Below are 15,141 nucleotides of genomic sequence, written 5' to 3'. Positions count from 1 at the left end.
AATATGATCCACTTCTTCCTGTCTAACGCATAGGTTGTCCCTGTGTCTGCTGGTATTAATACATTAATTCAGGGGTCATTCTTATGATTATTTTGATGTGGCAGTGATGGACTTTTGACATGGCTACTATTTTGAATATTAAGTTGCATATAATAAGAAAAAACTAGGTCTGTTTCCTTGTTTAAAGACAGTTCTAAGAGCCAGAGCTTTATCTCATGTTTTGGAAATGTGAGAGAATATCTGCAATTACTGATGACAATGTTTATCATCTGGTGTTGGACTTAAAATGTTGTCAAAATATTTTAATGGATATGACTTTGAACAGCAGGCTTTGGTGGTACAATATATGCTAAAACTGGATTTTCAGACTGATCTGTGATTTGTTTAGGATGTCAGGATGGTGGACAGGATATAACACAGTCCTAAATAGAAACACACCAGAAGATCCAGCAAAAAAGCCAAATGTCAGAGAACTATACACAGAGTCCTGAAGTTCAAGTCTTCTGTTCCTGCATCTACTAGTATTTCATAGCTGTGCATGATCCATGTTTCTTGGCCACATTTTTCTAGGCATGTTTTGTGCCCTGCTGTGCTGCCTTGCATATTTTATAAGTTATAGCCAGCTTGGTGGATGACCTATTGTGTTGGTTTTGTGCTAAGATATTTTCAGACTCTGTTAGGCCCAGGAACAGAAAATTAATTCCCCCCCACCTCAGTTTTTCTAAATGTATTTTATGTCAATCTATTTTTTCTCCATTTTTTTGTCCACACCCATGAGTGTGGGGAAAATCCTACAAAATGAACAATTATTTGGATTATATTTTAACTAGTTAATTTTACTGCTCTCCACAAAAGCTTTACATGATCATTCCAAATGTGGAAATATCCTCTCCCTATCCCTGAACTCTGGTGATAAGTTTGAAAAGTATTTCATTCTGAATGAAAAGTATTTTCATTCTGAATATTTTCATTCTGTTTGAAAAATATGGCTGAATATCAAACTCTGTGTTAGGAGACAAATTGTCACATCCCCCAGTCTTATGTTTTTCCAGTAGTATACCATCAGAAAAAAAAGTGAGACTTGTGAGTCAACTACATATGTTAAGCATGAACTCAGTAACATTATTACAAATATATCTTCTGTTATATTTTAAATTAAGTAAAAACAGAACTATTTCTACAGCTTCTCCAATTCCTCGAGCTACTATTTGCCCCAAAGGGACAGGGAGCAGCTATAAAAGGAAAGAAACAATTTTTGGCAAAAAGCTGGAGCAGGAAGGAAATCATTAAAGTCCCTCCTCACACAACTTGCTGTGGATCTGAAATCAAAATGTCTACAGCTGTGTCTGTGAAAAAAAAAAGGGTGGGGTGGAGAGACTAACTGAAGACCATTTTCTAAAACGTGTGCTTTAGTATTTCTCCTCACATTACAAGGAGCTCTCCAAGTTTTCCAATAGAAAAGTCATCATTAGTCCTGCTATCAAATATCTTTTTAAATGGGAGATATGTAGAAAAAAATGCACATAAGCATATGTATGCTAAAGGATACCAATGAGTCAAATCCATGTCCAGTAATACAAAAAAATAGCCTTACCTTCAGTATTTCCTGATGATTTTCAGAGGCATAGAGTCTGCCATCTCGGACAATGTCCTCTACCAGCTGTTCATAATCCTCTGCATTATTGGGCGAAATGGTCAAGGAGATATGAGAAAAGAAAAGCAGCCACTAAATTTATTTCAAGCACAATACATACATGCATGCATAGTAAAAAGATTTTGATAATCTCCAGAGTTGCTTCAAGGAACTTATGGAAGGGAAATCAAGAAATACACTGCTGACTAGCACTTGGCAGAGTAGCAGTGAGGGCCTTAGAAAAGATACTCAGTTCCCATGATGTATTTATACCTATAGAGATCAGAATTGTGCAAGCAATGGTTTTCCCTGTGACAGTCTATGGAAATGAGAGTTGGACTGTGAAGGATAGAAAGAGTATTGACCTTCTGAACTTTGGTGATAGAGAAAAGCCCTGAGACCATGGACTGCCAAGCAAACAAATGGATCATAGCACAAATCAGTCCGGAGTTTTCACTTGTGGACAGATTATCTTATTTTGGACACATTATGGGAAGACTTAATTCTCTTGAGAAGTCTATAATGCTGGGAAAGGTGAAAGGAAGGAATAAAAAAGGACAACCAGCAGCAGCTAGGAGGATGGGATAAATTAGAGCAGAAATAGGTGCACTATTGGAAGACCTGAAGGACCAGGTTGGAAGCAGATAATTCTGGACAAAATGTACCATATGCTCTGTCTAGTGCATTTCATGGCATATCATTACATGGCACATCATTATCATCAGAAAGAGAAAGTGATATTAACAAACTCATCTATAAGATTCAGAGGCAAGCATTCCGGACAGAAAGATGGATGAAGGAAAATGGTGCAGAAACAGACAAGGGTTTTGTTGTGCAAAACTTCTTTAATCATAGTTCTAGAGTTACTGAGACTATAAGAAGAGATAATAAGAATTTTATCAGTTTAACATTTTTGATATCTACATATGGGTCAGCAACCCTAAGTGCTTCAGAACCCAATTCTGGCATTAAAGAATTTTGCAAAATAATAGGCTTGTAATAGCTATTTACAAATGCATGTTTAATTAGATATTTAGAATTACAGAGAGACTTGAAATAAGAACTTGCATTGTTTGGTACATAAGCTTCAGTTGAAGATTCTTTTGTCATATCTTTTGTCATGTTTCTATAGATTTAAAATAATTAATTCAAGAAAATTATGTCATAGCTATTGAACATTTATGCCTTTTTGAAATATATACCAACATTTTGAAAACTAATAGGAAGACAACAGAACTGGACCTTGTGTACTTTTATGATTAACACCCCCACTCCCAGATATTAAAAGGCTGGAAAGACACCCATTCTCCATTAATTATACATTGGTCTAAAGTATTTGAACTAACGTTTTACTGCCCAAAATCTCATTTGGAGAATTGTATTATGCCAGCCATGCTTTCCAGCATCCATGTAAAATATGTTGCAAGAGTACCTGCAAAGGCTATATATTTAAATATATGATTAATTTTAATAGAATTATATATATGTATGTGTGGGAATGTTTTGCAGATGTCCATGCTTAACATCAGGTTCTGGAACCAAATGGCATCAGAAAAAGATCTAGGAAGTATAGGTCCACTTCCAAAAGGAACCTGCATGCTGAAAACCTCTGTATGATCAGACTGTATACATAGCTCTGTAACTTCCTCATACTTACCATCATATGTGACATAAGGGATTTGGAAGCCTCTGGCACTGTTAGCTTCACTAGTTTTAAAGTTGATCCATAATTTTCGGGATCTTGCAGTGAAAGCTATAGGCCTCTCATAAGTCTGGCATGTCTCATAGGTTGTGATGGAGGAGGGAGACGCTGTAGGGGAAAACAGATCATGTACATGTATTATGTGGAATCACACAGCTCCTACACCATCAAACAGAATGCATTAAAACATCTTCAGAGGTGAAGGAAGATATGTCAATAATCAAAGACTCTTCTTTCTGCCTTCCTTTTGCTAAAGATCCTTACACTTGAGAGGTGAAAGGGAGTATATGTTTTGAATTCCAGTCTTTTTTTTTTTTTTTTTTTAAGGAAGCATATCTTAACCAAGTTTTATCATCTTTGGTTGAAATCTCTAAAAGGACATTTAGGTCTGAAGTGCAGAAGAGCAGACCCATTCACATGAGGACACTTTTGAGGATTGGGTCTAAATAATTCAAAATTTTAAATTTGGGTGTGTGTATATTTAGTAGAATAGCAAAATTGCTCTTCATGAAAACATAGTATATTTTAGCTGCTTTATCCTTCCCATTTTGACAGATTTTCCGGAGGAAAAAAATGATGGAAGCAGTGGGACAAGAAGATTACAAATCAAAGTTCATGTGTCAATTTCCTATAGAATTTTGTAGCTGGGGGATGGAAACTGTACAATAAAGATCTTGTCTGAGGGCTTCTGAACTTGGTGCAGTTAGAGAATTCCACAAGGGTCCTCTTGAAGGATGCAGGCTTTCTGACTAACAATGACAATTAGTAAATCTTCTTATACTCAGAGATTACTCAAAGATACCTGTTTTTTAAATGTCATTACATTCCCAGTTTTAAATTTATAAGCATATTCCAATCCAGGAAAACTCAGATCCTGAGTGTCAGTATCTTGTAGATTGTCAGCACTGTAAGGCATCAGTTTCAATGTAGAGACTGAAGGCCCCAACACTAAATTCTTTACAGACCATTAAGACTTGCTAGAAAAATGAGCTATTGGTTTGCTCACTATTTCCTCTCCAGTGAAGATGAAGGAGGATGATACTACATCTACCAATTCAGCACAGATCTGCTGAAAGCTGATCCTATAAAGCTATCTTCTGTATCGTCCCAATGAAGCATTTGGTTACCTACAGTTTTTCCGCATGACCAGGACATCTCCACATTCGTCCTCAGATGGCAGGAAGATTTCAGGCACCACAATCAAAATCTTGCGCTTTGGAGGTGGGTTGATGTTCCAGGTGCATTCCACATTTGCAGGGTAGTTTCCAGGGTAATTGGGAGACTCAATATAGCCAGTGTACTCCCCCAGTTCCCCCCCACACTGACGGTCTGCAAGAAAACACATAAAGAATACTGGGATATCAGCTGAGAAACTGGTGGTCAAAGGAGATTGGAGCACTGCTTTGTCAGTGTGATACAATGTAAATTGTGTGTGTGTATGTGTGTTGTGTGTAACATGGACAAAAATAGTAGGAAGTCAAGAAAACTGAGATAATTTCAGGTAGTTACATCTATACAAATTAACTTTCTATTCTGTTCTCCTTCCAAAATCCACATAACTCTTGCTAGACAAAGCATACTTTTGCACTGTGTTACGGAAGTCGAGCCATCAAAGTCTGTCGTGGTATTCCCAGGGCACGCAATACAATAGTTCTGACGGAAGTCTGGCTGATAGGTGCCTATAACACAACGAATGCAGCGATGGACACTGGTGTTGTAATAATGGCCTGGAGAGCACTGAACTGCAAATTAAACAAAATTTTTAAAAATCAGGGAGTTTAAAATGCAATAGAAAAAACACTAATTGGATAAGCACTTTTTTAAATGAAAAGTCACTTTCAACAGGAAATACAATAACAGAATGCCTTCTCTTTTTCTCCCTCTCTTCATTTTATAGCACTTCTAATTGCCTCAAACCTGAAGGACTCTGGGCAGCATAAAACATCAAATAAAAATAAAAATAAAAACATAATAATGAACAACTAGGTCAAATTTAGTATCAAAAAGCATCACAAAAAGCAAACTAAGATAACCTCCCAAATAGATGTTCACAACCAGCCAGTTGACACTGAAAGCACAGTGATATAAAATATTTAACTTGTTTGAGGAATTAGAGAAAGGTGGAGATGGCATGTACTTTGAGGGGTGGGAGATATCCACAACATGAGGGCTCCTATAGAGAAGGTATATCATTTTGCCCACACACCTTAGAAAGAAGAGGAATTTATTTATTTATTTATTTATTTTATTTATTATTAAATTTGTATGCTGCCCATCTCCCCCAACGGGTGACTCTGGGCGGCTCACAATAACAAAAAAGAAAAATACACCCTAATCCCTCCAACAGTGGCTAAAATCCATAAATAATTAAAATACAAACATACATTAAAAATGGCCTAAAACCCCCCTGTATATTTTAGCACTGACCCTTCAAGATGTTGGGGGGGGGAGAGCCAGAACCCATCACCCCACCAGCCATCTCCACAGATGTGAGCCCCATCCGGCCCCCAGGCCTTCTGGCAAAGCCAGGATTTAACCCCTTTTCTGAAGGCCATGAGGGAGGGGGCACACCGGACCTCGGGAGGCAAGATGTTCCATAGGGCAGGAGCCACGGCAGAAAAGGCCCTCTGCCTAGACCCCACCAATTGAAATTCCTTGACCGGTGGGGTCTGCAACCTGCCCCTTCTGCTGGACCAAGTGGGGCGGGCTGAGATAACCGGGGCAAGACGGTTCCTCAAATAACCTGGTCCTGTGCCATGAAGGGCTTTAAAGGTGATAACCAACACTTTGAATTGGACCCGGAAACAAACTGGCAACCAATGCAGCTCACGCAACAGCTGTGTTATATGTGCCCTCCTAGGGGCATTGAGAACTGTCCGCACCGCCACATTCTGCACCAGCTGTAGCTTCCGGATACTCTTCAAGGGCAGCCCCATGTAGAGAGCGTTACAGTAGTCCAACCCGGAGGTGACCAGGGCATGGGTGACCTTGCGGAGGGCCTCCTGATCCAAGAAGGGGCGTAACTGCCACACAACACGAAGTCGTGCAAAGGCCCTCCTAGCCACGACTGCCACCTGCTCTTCGAGCAGGAGTCATGAGTCCAGGAGGACCCCCAGATTACGCACCGGGTCTGTTTGGGGTAGTGCAACCCCGTCAAGAACCAAACATGACAAACTCCTAGATCTTGAGGCTCCCCATACCCACAGCCACTCCGTCTTACCAGGGTTCAGTCGAAGCCTGTTGTCCCCCATCCAGGCCCCCACAGCCTCCAGGCACCACGAGAGGGTAGTCACAGCGTCACTTAAGGCTCCTGGGATGGAGATGTATAATTGGGTATCATCAGCATACTGATGATACCTCATCCCATGGTGCCGGATGATCTCACCCAACGGTTTCATGTAGATGTTAAATAGGAGTGGTGAAAGCACCAACCCCTGAGGCACCCCACAAAGTAGGGGCCGGGGGCTGGACCTCTCGCTCCCTATCAACACCGATTGGGTTCGGCCTTGGAGAAAGGAGCTGAACCAGCACAACATGTGCCACCCAGCCCCAACTCCTGCAGCCAACCCAACAGGATACCATGGTCAATGGTATCGAAAGCTGTCGAGAGGTCAAGAAGAGCAAGGATGGATGCACTACCCCCATCCTGCTCTCGCCAGAGATCATCCAAAAGTGCGACCAATGCTGTTTCTGTCCCATAACCAGGCCTGAACCCTGACTGATAGGGGTCCAGATAATCCAGATAATTTTCAGCAGTTCCTCTCTCAGTGACAGGATCAAACACACTGTTTTAATTTTAACAAGGCATTGCCTGATATATGCCAGTGCTGCCCCATTAAGGGCTTAAATAAGAACCACCACTTTGAATTAGGCCAAGAAACCTACCAGCAACCAATGCAACTAACACATTTTGTACTAGCTGAAAATACCAGGTCTTCTCCAATAGCAGTCTTATATAAAGTGCATTGCAGTAGCCCAATCAGAGCATGATTTACTAAAGTCAGGACATCCTGATCCAGATAGGGGTATAACTGGCACCCCATGGCCCTCCTGGCCAAGATTTCCACCTGCTGTTTGGGCAGGAGTCATGTTTCCAGAAGCATCTCAGGGGGAGCACAACCCTGTCTAGAATAACTATTCGGTCTAATTCCCAGAAGTAGATTGACCACTAGCAACTCCATCTTGGTAAGATTTAATCTGACTTGTTTTGCCCCATCCAGATCCTCACAGCCTTCAATACCAGTTCAAGACTTCCATGGCATCAGTGGCTCAGCCCAGGGTGGCAATGTATAACTGAATATCATCAGCATACTGGTGACACCTCATGCAAAATTGATGGATGACATCTCCCTGTGGTTTCATGTAGATAATAAACAACATGGGGAAGAGCATTGAGTCCTGTGTGACTTCACATTCAAACTCCCGTGACTTGAACATATCTACTCCCAATATCACCAATTGAAACTACCATAAAACAGTGCCCCCAATTTCCAGCCCGTGTAAGCAATCCACAGAAATACCATGATTGATAATACTGAACACTGCCAAGAGGTCTAATAAGACCAAGAGGGCATACTCTCACTGCCCCCCCCCCAGTTCTTGACAAAGGCCATCTACTAGAGTGACCAGTATTGTTTCTGTCTTATGGCTGAAAATGATGCCAATAATCAGCTTTCGCAAGGACCCTTTGTAGCTGATTCCCTACCACCTTCTCAATAACCTTCCCTAAAAAGGGAAGTTATCATACACAGCTGAATTCAGGAATGGCTTCTTCAAGAAAGGGCACACAATCACCTCCTTCAAAGCAGGTGCAAACACCTCCTCCCTCAAAGAAGCATTGATAACCTCCTGGAACCAGCCACTCATCCTCCATTTAGCCACCTGAAGAAGCCAGGAGGGGCATGGATCCACCATGCAGGAAGGTGTAGAGTTCTAGGGAGATGACCTTGGAGAAGGAATCCAAAAGCAACACCAGGTGAAAAGGAAACATGTTAAATCCAGAGAGGCAAAAGACTTATGAAGAGATTAGAGTAGCCCCCACCCCCAGCTCCCTGGGGTATAAGAGGGAGAAAACAGAAGACCCAGGCAGACTTGCAAGATTCTGTTATTATCGCTTATCTCAATAAAGTATAGTTCTAGTCTGTTTCCTGAGCTAGTCTACCTTGAAGGGCTGACAGAAGACCACATAAATATAATAGAAATTATGCAAAATAATTTGCACACATGTTTATTACAGCCCGAAGGCCAGATACAATCAAAATATACAATAGTAACCATCTTACATTTATGTATATATATAAAACAAAACAATATTATTTAATGTAAAATTAAAATAAACGTGCTAAAATATATCAAAGAAAAATACTATGTTACGGAGTTTTAAATCTAAATAATGGTGGAGCGTATTGTGCAGATGGTAGCACAAAACTGGGCAACTTGGGAGGATATTTTCAGGTCCTTGTCCAAAAGGAGTAACATTAAATAGAAATCACACTCCCTGCCAGGAAATCTCTTTCGTATTGGGTCTGTCTGTCTGTCTGTCTGTCTGCCTGCCTGCCTGCCTGCCTGCCTGCCTGCCTGCCTGCCTGCCTGCCTGCCTGCCTGCCTGCCTAGATTCCGTATATAGGGAACAATATAGTAGCATATGGCTTAGTGTTTCTATTGAGCCATTTCCATATGGACATAATTGAAGGTGCATAGGAATGCCCTTAAAATGTCCAAAAAGGACTGCTGAGGGCATTGCATCCAGTCTGGCTGATGATAAATAAGAAGCTGGAACAAACCCTTGTGGTAGAAAATGACAAACATTGGGGTGTAGCACCTTACTTAAATTTGTTTGTAGATCTATATCCCAGATACATTGTTTAAGGGTGGTTCTAGCATTATCAAACTCTAATAAGCACAGACTTTCCATAGAGAAGTCCAGCAATTGAATTCTATCTAAGGCTTGTTTTTGCCACGATGATTTGAAATGATCCCTAAATACTAATGGGGCTAAACCTACAGGAAGCAGAAGTTACTTTAGCCAGAAGGTAAGAAGGAGAAACCATGCTCTGGCATCCAATGAAACTATACCTAATTCTACCCTTAGGATGGCATTTTTAACACTTTTTGGTACCATCAAAATGGCCCTAATAAACTTATTCTGAATAGTTTCTATTTTATTAAGCTTTGCAAGGGAGCAAACCTGAGAACCATAAAGGAGATGAGGTATTACCTTAGCTTGAAAGACCTTGCAAGTTGCAGGGATATAATGGGCTCCTTTTGAATGGTAGAATCTTACAATAGCTGATGAAGTGCGCTGTGCCACACTTGCCCGATAAGGAAAGTGTCCATTCCAGAATAAAGAAGCATGGAATTGCACTCCAAGGTATTTATAAGTGTGCACCTGTTCAGTTGGGGTCCCATTTATTTGCCATTTGTGACTTTTATGATGGTGTCAGGCAAAAACTAAAACTTAGTTTTCTGATAATTTATTGAAAGTTCTTGATCTGTGCAGAATAAAGCTAGTGCCCTAAGTGCTCTTCTCATTCCCACTTGTGTGGTAGACATAATGACTACATCATCGGCATATAGTAGTGCTGGAATTGCACAATCAGCCAAAATAGGTGGATGATGGGCTGAAGCAGCAAGCACTTGAATTATTGGATTTAGATACAAATTGAAAAGTAACGGAGCTAATATGCAACCTTGTCTTACACCTCTGTGAGTTGGGACTGCTCTAGATAAGTGTCCCCAAGGGGTGCATCTAATTTTCAGGGAGGTATTTGAGTAAAGCAACTGAATAAGAACTAGCAGCCTTTTGTCAATTGTGGTATGTCTCAGACTATCCCACAGTCTCCCTTGATATTAGATCAAAAGCTGATTTAAAATCAACAAAAGTTGCAAAAAGGGAACCACGAGGGGGAGTAGAATATTTTTCTGCTAAATGGTGAAGAACTAAACAATGATCTAGTGTTGAACGTTCCTCTCTAAACCCAGCCTGTTCTTCAGCAATAATATTTTCATTTTGTACCCAATCCACTAGCTTTAAATATAAAAATCTGGCATAAAGTTTGTTTATTGTGTTTAGTAAACTGATAGGCCTATAATTTGTAGGGTCAAGTCTATTTCCTTTATTTTTATATATCTGTACAACAATGGCCTGATTCCAGTCAGATGGAAATTGTCCTGCATTATTAATATGTGTAAGTAAGGTAGCCAAAACTGGGGCCCACCAATCTTTATTTTCCTTTATTAATTCTGGTGGGATAAAATCACCACCAGATGCTTTACCTGGTTTTAATTGGACTATAAGATCTTTAACCTCAGCTATGGATACCAGCAGCCAATCTGGGAGGTCATTACAAAGGGGAATCACATCTGAGATTTCAGCAGATTCCCTTTTGAAGATATTATTAAAATGATCCTCCCATTTATCTGCAGGTATTTGTCTATCCGTAAGAGACTGATTTATTAAATGCCAGAACCAAGTGGAATTCTTGAGCTTTGCTGCTAAAATTAAATTATTCCAATTCTCTCTTATAGCCTGACATTTCTTTGTCTTCAGAAGGTCTTTATAATTTTTTTTTTTTGAGTCTTAAGTAACTTTAAAGCAATTGAAGAATTTTCCTGGTGAAAGGAGATTATTGCATTTAACAGAGCCTTTTTAGCTTTAATGCAGTCATTATCATACCAAGATTTAGATCTTTTATGTGCATAGACATACTTTGCTGTTGTACATCTTGTCAGGGGGACCTGAAGATTAACAAAATATAATTTGTTAACTTATTGTATAATTTGAAGATTTAGTTTAGATTGAAATGCCTGTTGAGTTTGATTATGACTTCTCTATTAGCCTCCTAATAAAATAAAATTATAGAATATTTAGCAGTTAGTTATCTGGGGGCAATAATGCCAATAATAGCTTTCTTAACATAGCACCAATACTCCATAAATAAGAATCCCCTGTAATGCAGGTATCCTACCTATACAATTATATAATAATACTTAAAATTTATATAACACTGTTAAGTGTTAAAATACTTTCCATCCACTATGCCACAAGTAAAATGAAAGCATTATTTTAATCCAGATAATGGGAAAGGGGGTACTGAGAGAGAGAGAGAGAGAGCGCACACCTATAACTTGCCTAAGGCCCCACTGTAAGTTCAGAATCAAGATGAAATTCAGGGACTTCCAAGGACTTCTTGAGTCATAGTCATTATGTTATACACAATTGATTCCATATCTAGCTGCATTATTCTGCTAAGTTACTTAAAAGCTAAAGCACTAAATGACTTGGAAAGCTCAGTCACACTGGAAGAGGTTCTACTATTCAATATGATTGTTAACTCCATTGTATATAAACTGGACCAAGGGCCATAAGCTGCTTCCTCTCTATCACTCCCATAGGTTGTTAGTGTAGCAGCGATTTGTATTAAACTAAACTCTGATGCTGCCACAAGCATACCTTTAGTATCGCAATCCTGAAAGGAAAAAGCTCCATCATGCTTGGTGTTCAACCCTCCACCACAATGGAAACATAACGCTCGGCCAGCTTCAGGCTGGTAGGTGCCACGCACACACAATTGGCAGGGTTTAAAGCCACTTATAGAGTACTGTCCAGGAGGGCACTGACCTGTGAGCATGCAGGAGAAAAGACACCAATTGGACTAGATGAAGTACATTCTCTCCACATATGGCTTGTAATGCAATGTATCAGCTGCATGCAAGAGGCATTATAATAGATGGAACCATGGAGAGGATCATGGGAACCATCCAGCATCCCAGAAATTACTTAGGGCAACACTATGGCTCAGCGCTGGAATGAGATAATGGCATTGTAAGGAGACAAGCCATTATCGGAGCTTTTTATCCAAATTCTGGATGTGAAGCAGATTTGGACAAAACAGTTACTAAGCTGATGATAGTTATTATTAGCTGCACCAGCTTCACAAGCCCTTTTGTTGATTGCTTTGTTGTCCAAGCATTCATCATTTGAAAAGAATGACAAGCTGAAGCAGCATAAACATAGAAGGGAAGTTGTTCTGACTCCTAGAACACTTCTTGCCTCCCTGTTGCTCATTTCTTGGGCCTACTAATGGCAACAGCTATCTTCCTGCCCATTTTCAGAGTATCAGGACATAATGTGGAAATGTAAGAACAGCTATAACCTCTTGTGAATTAAGGATTTCACAGCAGTGTGAAGTCCAGAGCAAGACACTTTGCTGGAGAAAAAACAAAATGCATGATCTAACAGTTATCTTTGGGGTCCTTCCTCCGAGGTGACACTTCCAGCACCAACAGTGCTGAGTAATTGCAAAAGCTGTTATTCTAAGCTTTGGGGACGTGTTTTTTAAACAACATAAAGGTTTAGGGTTGCTATTTTTGTGGAAGGCACCCTTACAATACTGTTTCTGTGGATCTTGACAATGCCACACTCTTTTTTGGAACACTAATAGCCCTTCTTCCTGGCATTTCTGATATACAAATTCTCCCATGTATAAGGGTCTTGAACCTCAGTTTTAATCTTAGGGTCTCTTGCAGCTCATCTCTGTACCTGCGCAAGCGCTTATATTTGTTGCTCCAGCAGGCCCATAAGCATCACTCCCAGGGCAAAGGTCACAGGAGAGCTGGCCTTCTTTCTCCTGGTAGGTCCCTGGAGGGCAAGGGACACACTGCTCCATCTGGCCATGGTAGTATGTTCCTTGCAGGCAGCTAACTAAGAGAGAGGCAAATGCACTAGTGACATAGGTAAAAAGACAATATTCAAGTTAACCCTTCTCTGTTTTGTAGGGAAGGCACCTTAAGATCCTCCCTTGCCCAGTTCACCATAATAAAGCTTAAGCTTTTAAAAGAATGAGCATAAGAACTCTACCTCTTGTTCAGAAGAACAAGCAGCTGCCATAGATGTTAAAAGCTGGTAAAAAGGACATTCAAGCAGCAGTAGCACTAAAGGCTTGTAGTTAATTTGCAAGTGGTCCTTCAACTCTTTCCTTCCTCACTCCTCACTGCCTTAGGTATTCTTTTCCTTACCACACTTGGATCCCAGCCTCTGCTGTCCTGGCCCACAACTCTCCTGCCTCTCAGAAGGCAAGCTCAGCTTCCGGGCCACCTCATATTCCATCCCTGAGACACGGATGAGGAATCGCTCCTGGTTTATAGATTTCTTCAAGGCTTTGATAGCTAACTTCAGTTTTTTCTCAATCTTCTGCCGTACACAGTTCAAATTGCAGCTGGCTGAAGATAAATGAAGGAAATGAAATTATCTCCTAGCACTGGAATGAGGAAAGTCATATTGAAGGTAGTTTTGTACTCGTTCCTCCTATTGGTTCATTCAGTAGCAATCTCATGTCAGGGAAAGGGCATGAAAGTGAAGCAATAGGGCAAATTTTGCATTCAGAAGATATTGAGGTTCGGTCTTTCAGCATGGTGGTCTGAACTAAATTGTGAAAGCAATTTACTGGTCTTTTTCTATATCTACATCCAGTTATCTTCTGTGGATGTGTCATAGCAGCTGTGGCTGGGCTGTCTGCAGCTCAGAACCCACTCAAAATACATGTTGTGAGGTTTGCCATTTTATCACACTGGTCTTGTTTTAAAAGATGAAAGACAGTTAAAACTCATAAAATCTTACAAATCAAGAACATACACAAGAGTGATGTAACTATATTAATCAAATGTTTTCTAGATTGCATTGGAAAGTTGCAATCAAGTGGATATACATTACCATATTTGGTGGCAATATTCATTTAGTTACTCATTTTGATTTAACATTTTTGAGGAATTTGCAAAAATTACACAACAATAAGTGATCATTAATTCTAGGTTGGTTGTACTTTTTCTTCAACTTGGCTTCCAATGGCTAAATGTTATGAATTAATAGTTGTATAGCTTCACTATACAAAAGCAATGGAAAAGTTAAACAATATTTTTCTTAGACCAATAGAATTTAAACAATATGGGAAATAGCATTGGCTGGAAAATAGACACAATAGCAAAGCTTTTTGAAGAATCATTTTCATCAAACATTATTTTTCTCACATAGTTTTAAATATTAGTTAAAGTAAGTAATTCTGAATAGATTATTTCCACCATTGGACAGAAATATTAAATATGAATATTTAAACATTTGTATTTTTCTATATGACTACAAATGTACACATATATATGCATACTCTCTCCCAAACTATGCAGCTCTTGTGTAGTTTGTTTTGAACCAGGCTGTTTTGACTTTCAAGATTTTGTTGATTATTGTTTAGGAAGAAAGAATGCATAACATCATAACTTCATAATACAATACTGTAATATTAACGTTTGTATTTTTGTTGGTATTTTTATTATTGTATTGGCTGTTGCTTTTGTATATTGCCCAGCATTGTCTTGACTGAAACAGTTTAGACAATATATATTTTTTAAATGAAAACTTTCCATGTTCTTTTATCAACATGGTTAGTGATGGTGATTGCAAATCATTTTCAGGATTATTAATAAAAGGTTGTTTCCCTCCTTAAAAATAATTTAACACTAATACTAATAATATAATAAAGGTGATTGTGGGTCATGAAATGCCACTCATCACAAGGGTTACAGTATGTGCTAACCTCTGATAAGATTCCTGTTTCTGATCTGTCCCTGTTCACAAGAAATCCCTGCCCTTTTAAAAAAAAAAGGCAAATAGTAATAAAAGCACCTACATCTCTAGGGATTAAAAAAAATACACCCTACATCTCTAGGAATGCATACTATTGGCAGGACTGGATGACGATGCCAAATGAATTTTTAAGAAGCCCTCCCCATTTCCCAGTCTTCTCTGTCACTTACT

At 39.5% G+C, this 15,141-nt stretch overlaps 1 protein-coding gene across 2 annotated transcripts in view; it reads right to left on the bottom strand.

Moving 5' to 3' along the window:
• SCUBE3 (signal peptide, CUB domain and EGF like domain containing 3) overlaps positions 1 to 15,141 on the bottom strand; it is a 139,220-nt gene that overhangs the window by 5,011 nt on the left and 119,068 nt on the right. For both annotated transcript variants that reach the window (XM_088153830.1, XM_088153828.1), the window contains 7 exons: positions 13,353 to 13,556; positions 12,877 to 13,038; positions 11,788 to 11,955; positions 4,916 to 5,077; positions 4,467 to 4,664; positions 3,291 to 3,443; positions 1,595 to 1,674 (listed from right to left, as the gene is read on the bottom strand). In XM_088153830.1, coding sequence (XP_088009956.1) covers positions 1,595 to 1,674; positions 3,291 to 3,443; positions 4,467 to 4,664; positions 4,916 to 5,077; positions 11,788 to 11,955; positions 12,877 to 13,038; positions 13,353 to 13,556 — 1,127 coding nt within the window. The remainder of the gene's footprint in view (positions 1 to 1,594; positions 1,675 to 3,290; positions 3,444 to 4,466; positions 4,665 to 4,915; positions 5,078 to 11,787; positions 11,956 to 12,876; positions 13,039 to 13,352; positions 13,557 to 15,141) is intronic.

Source organism: Python bivittatus, unplaced genomic scaffold (assembly GCF_059951505.1).
Source record: "Python bivittatus isolate LINGU-HERP-01145 unplaced genomic scaffold, Pbiv_v1 ctg000700_np1212, whole genome shotgun sequence".
NCBI classification, from domain to species: Eukaryota; Metazoa; Chordata; class Lepidosauria; order Squamata; family Pythonidae; genus Python; species Python bivittatus.
The sequence above is the reverse complement of the archived record's forward strand: the minus strand, read 5'-3'. Positions and strand labels throughout refer to the sequence as shown.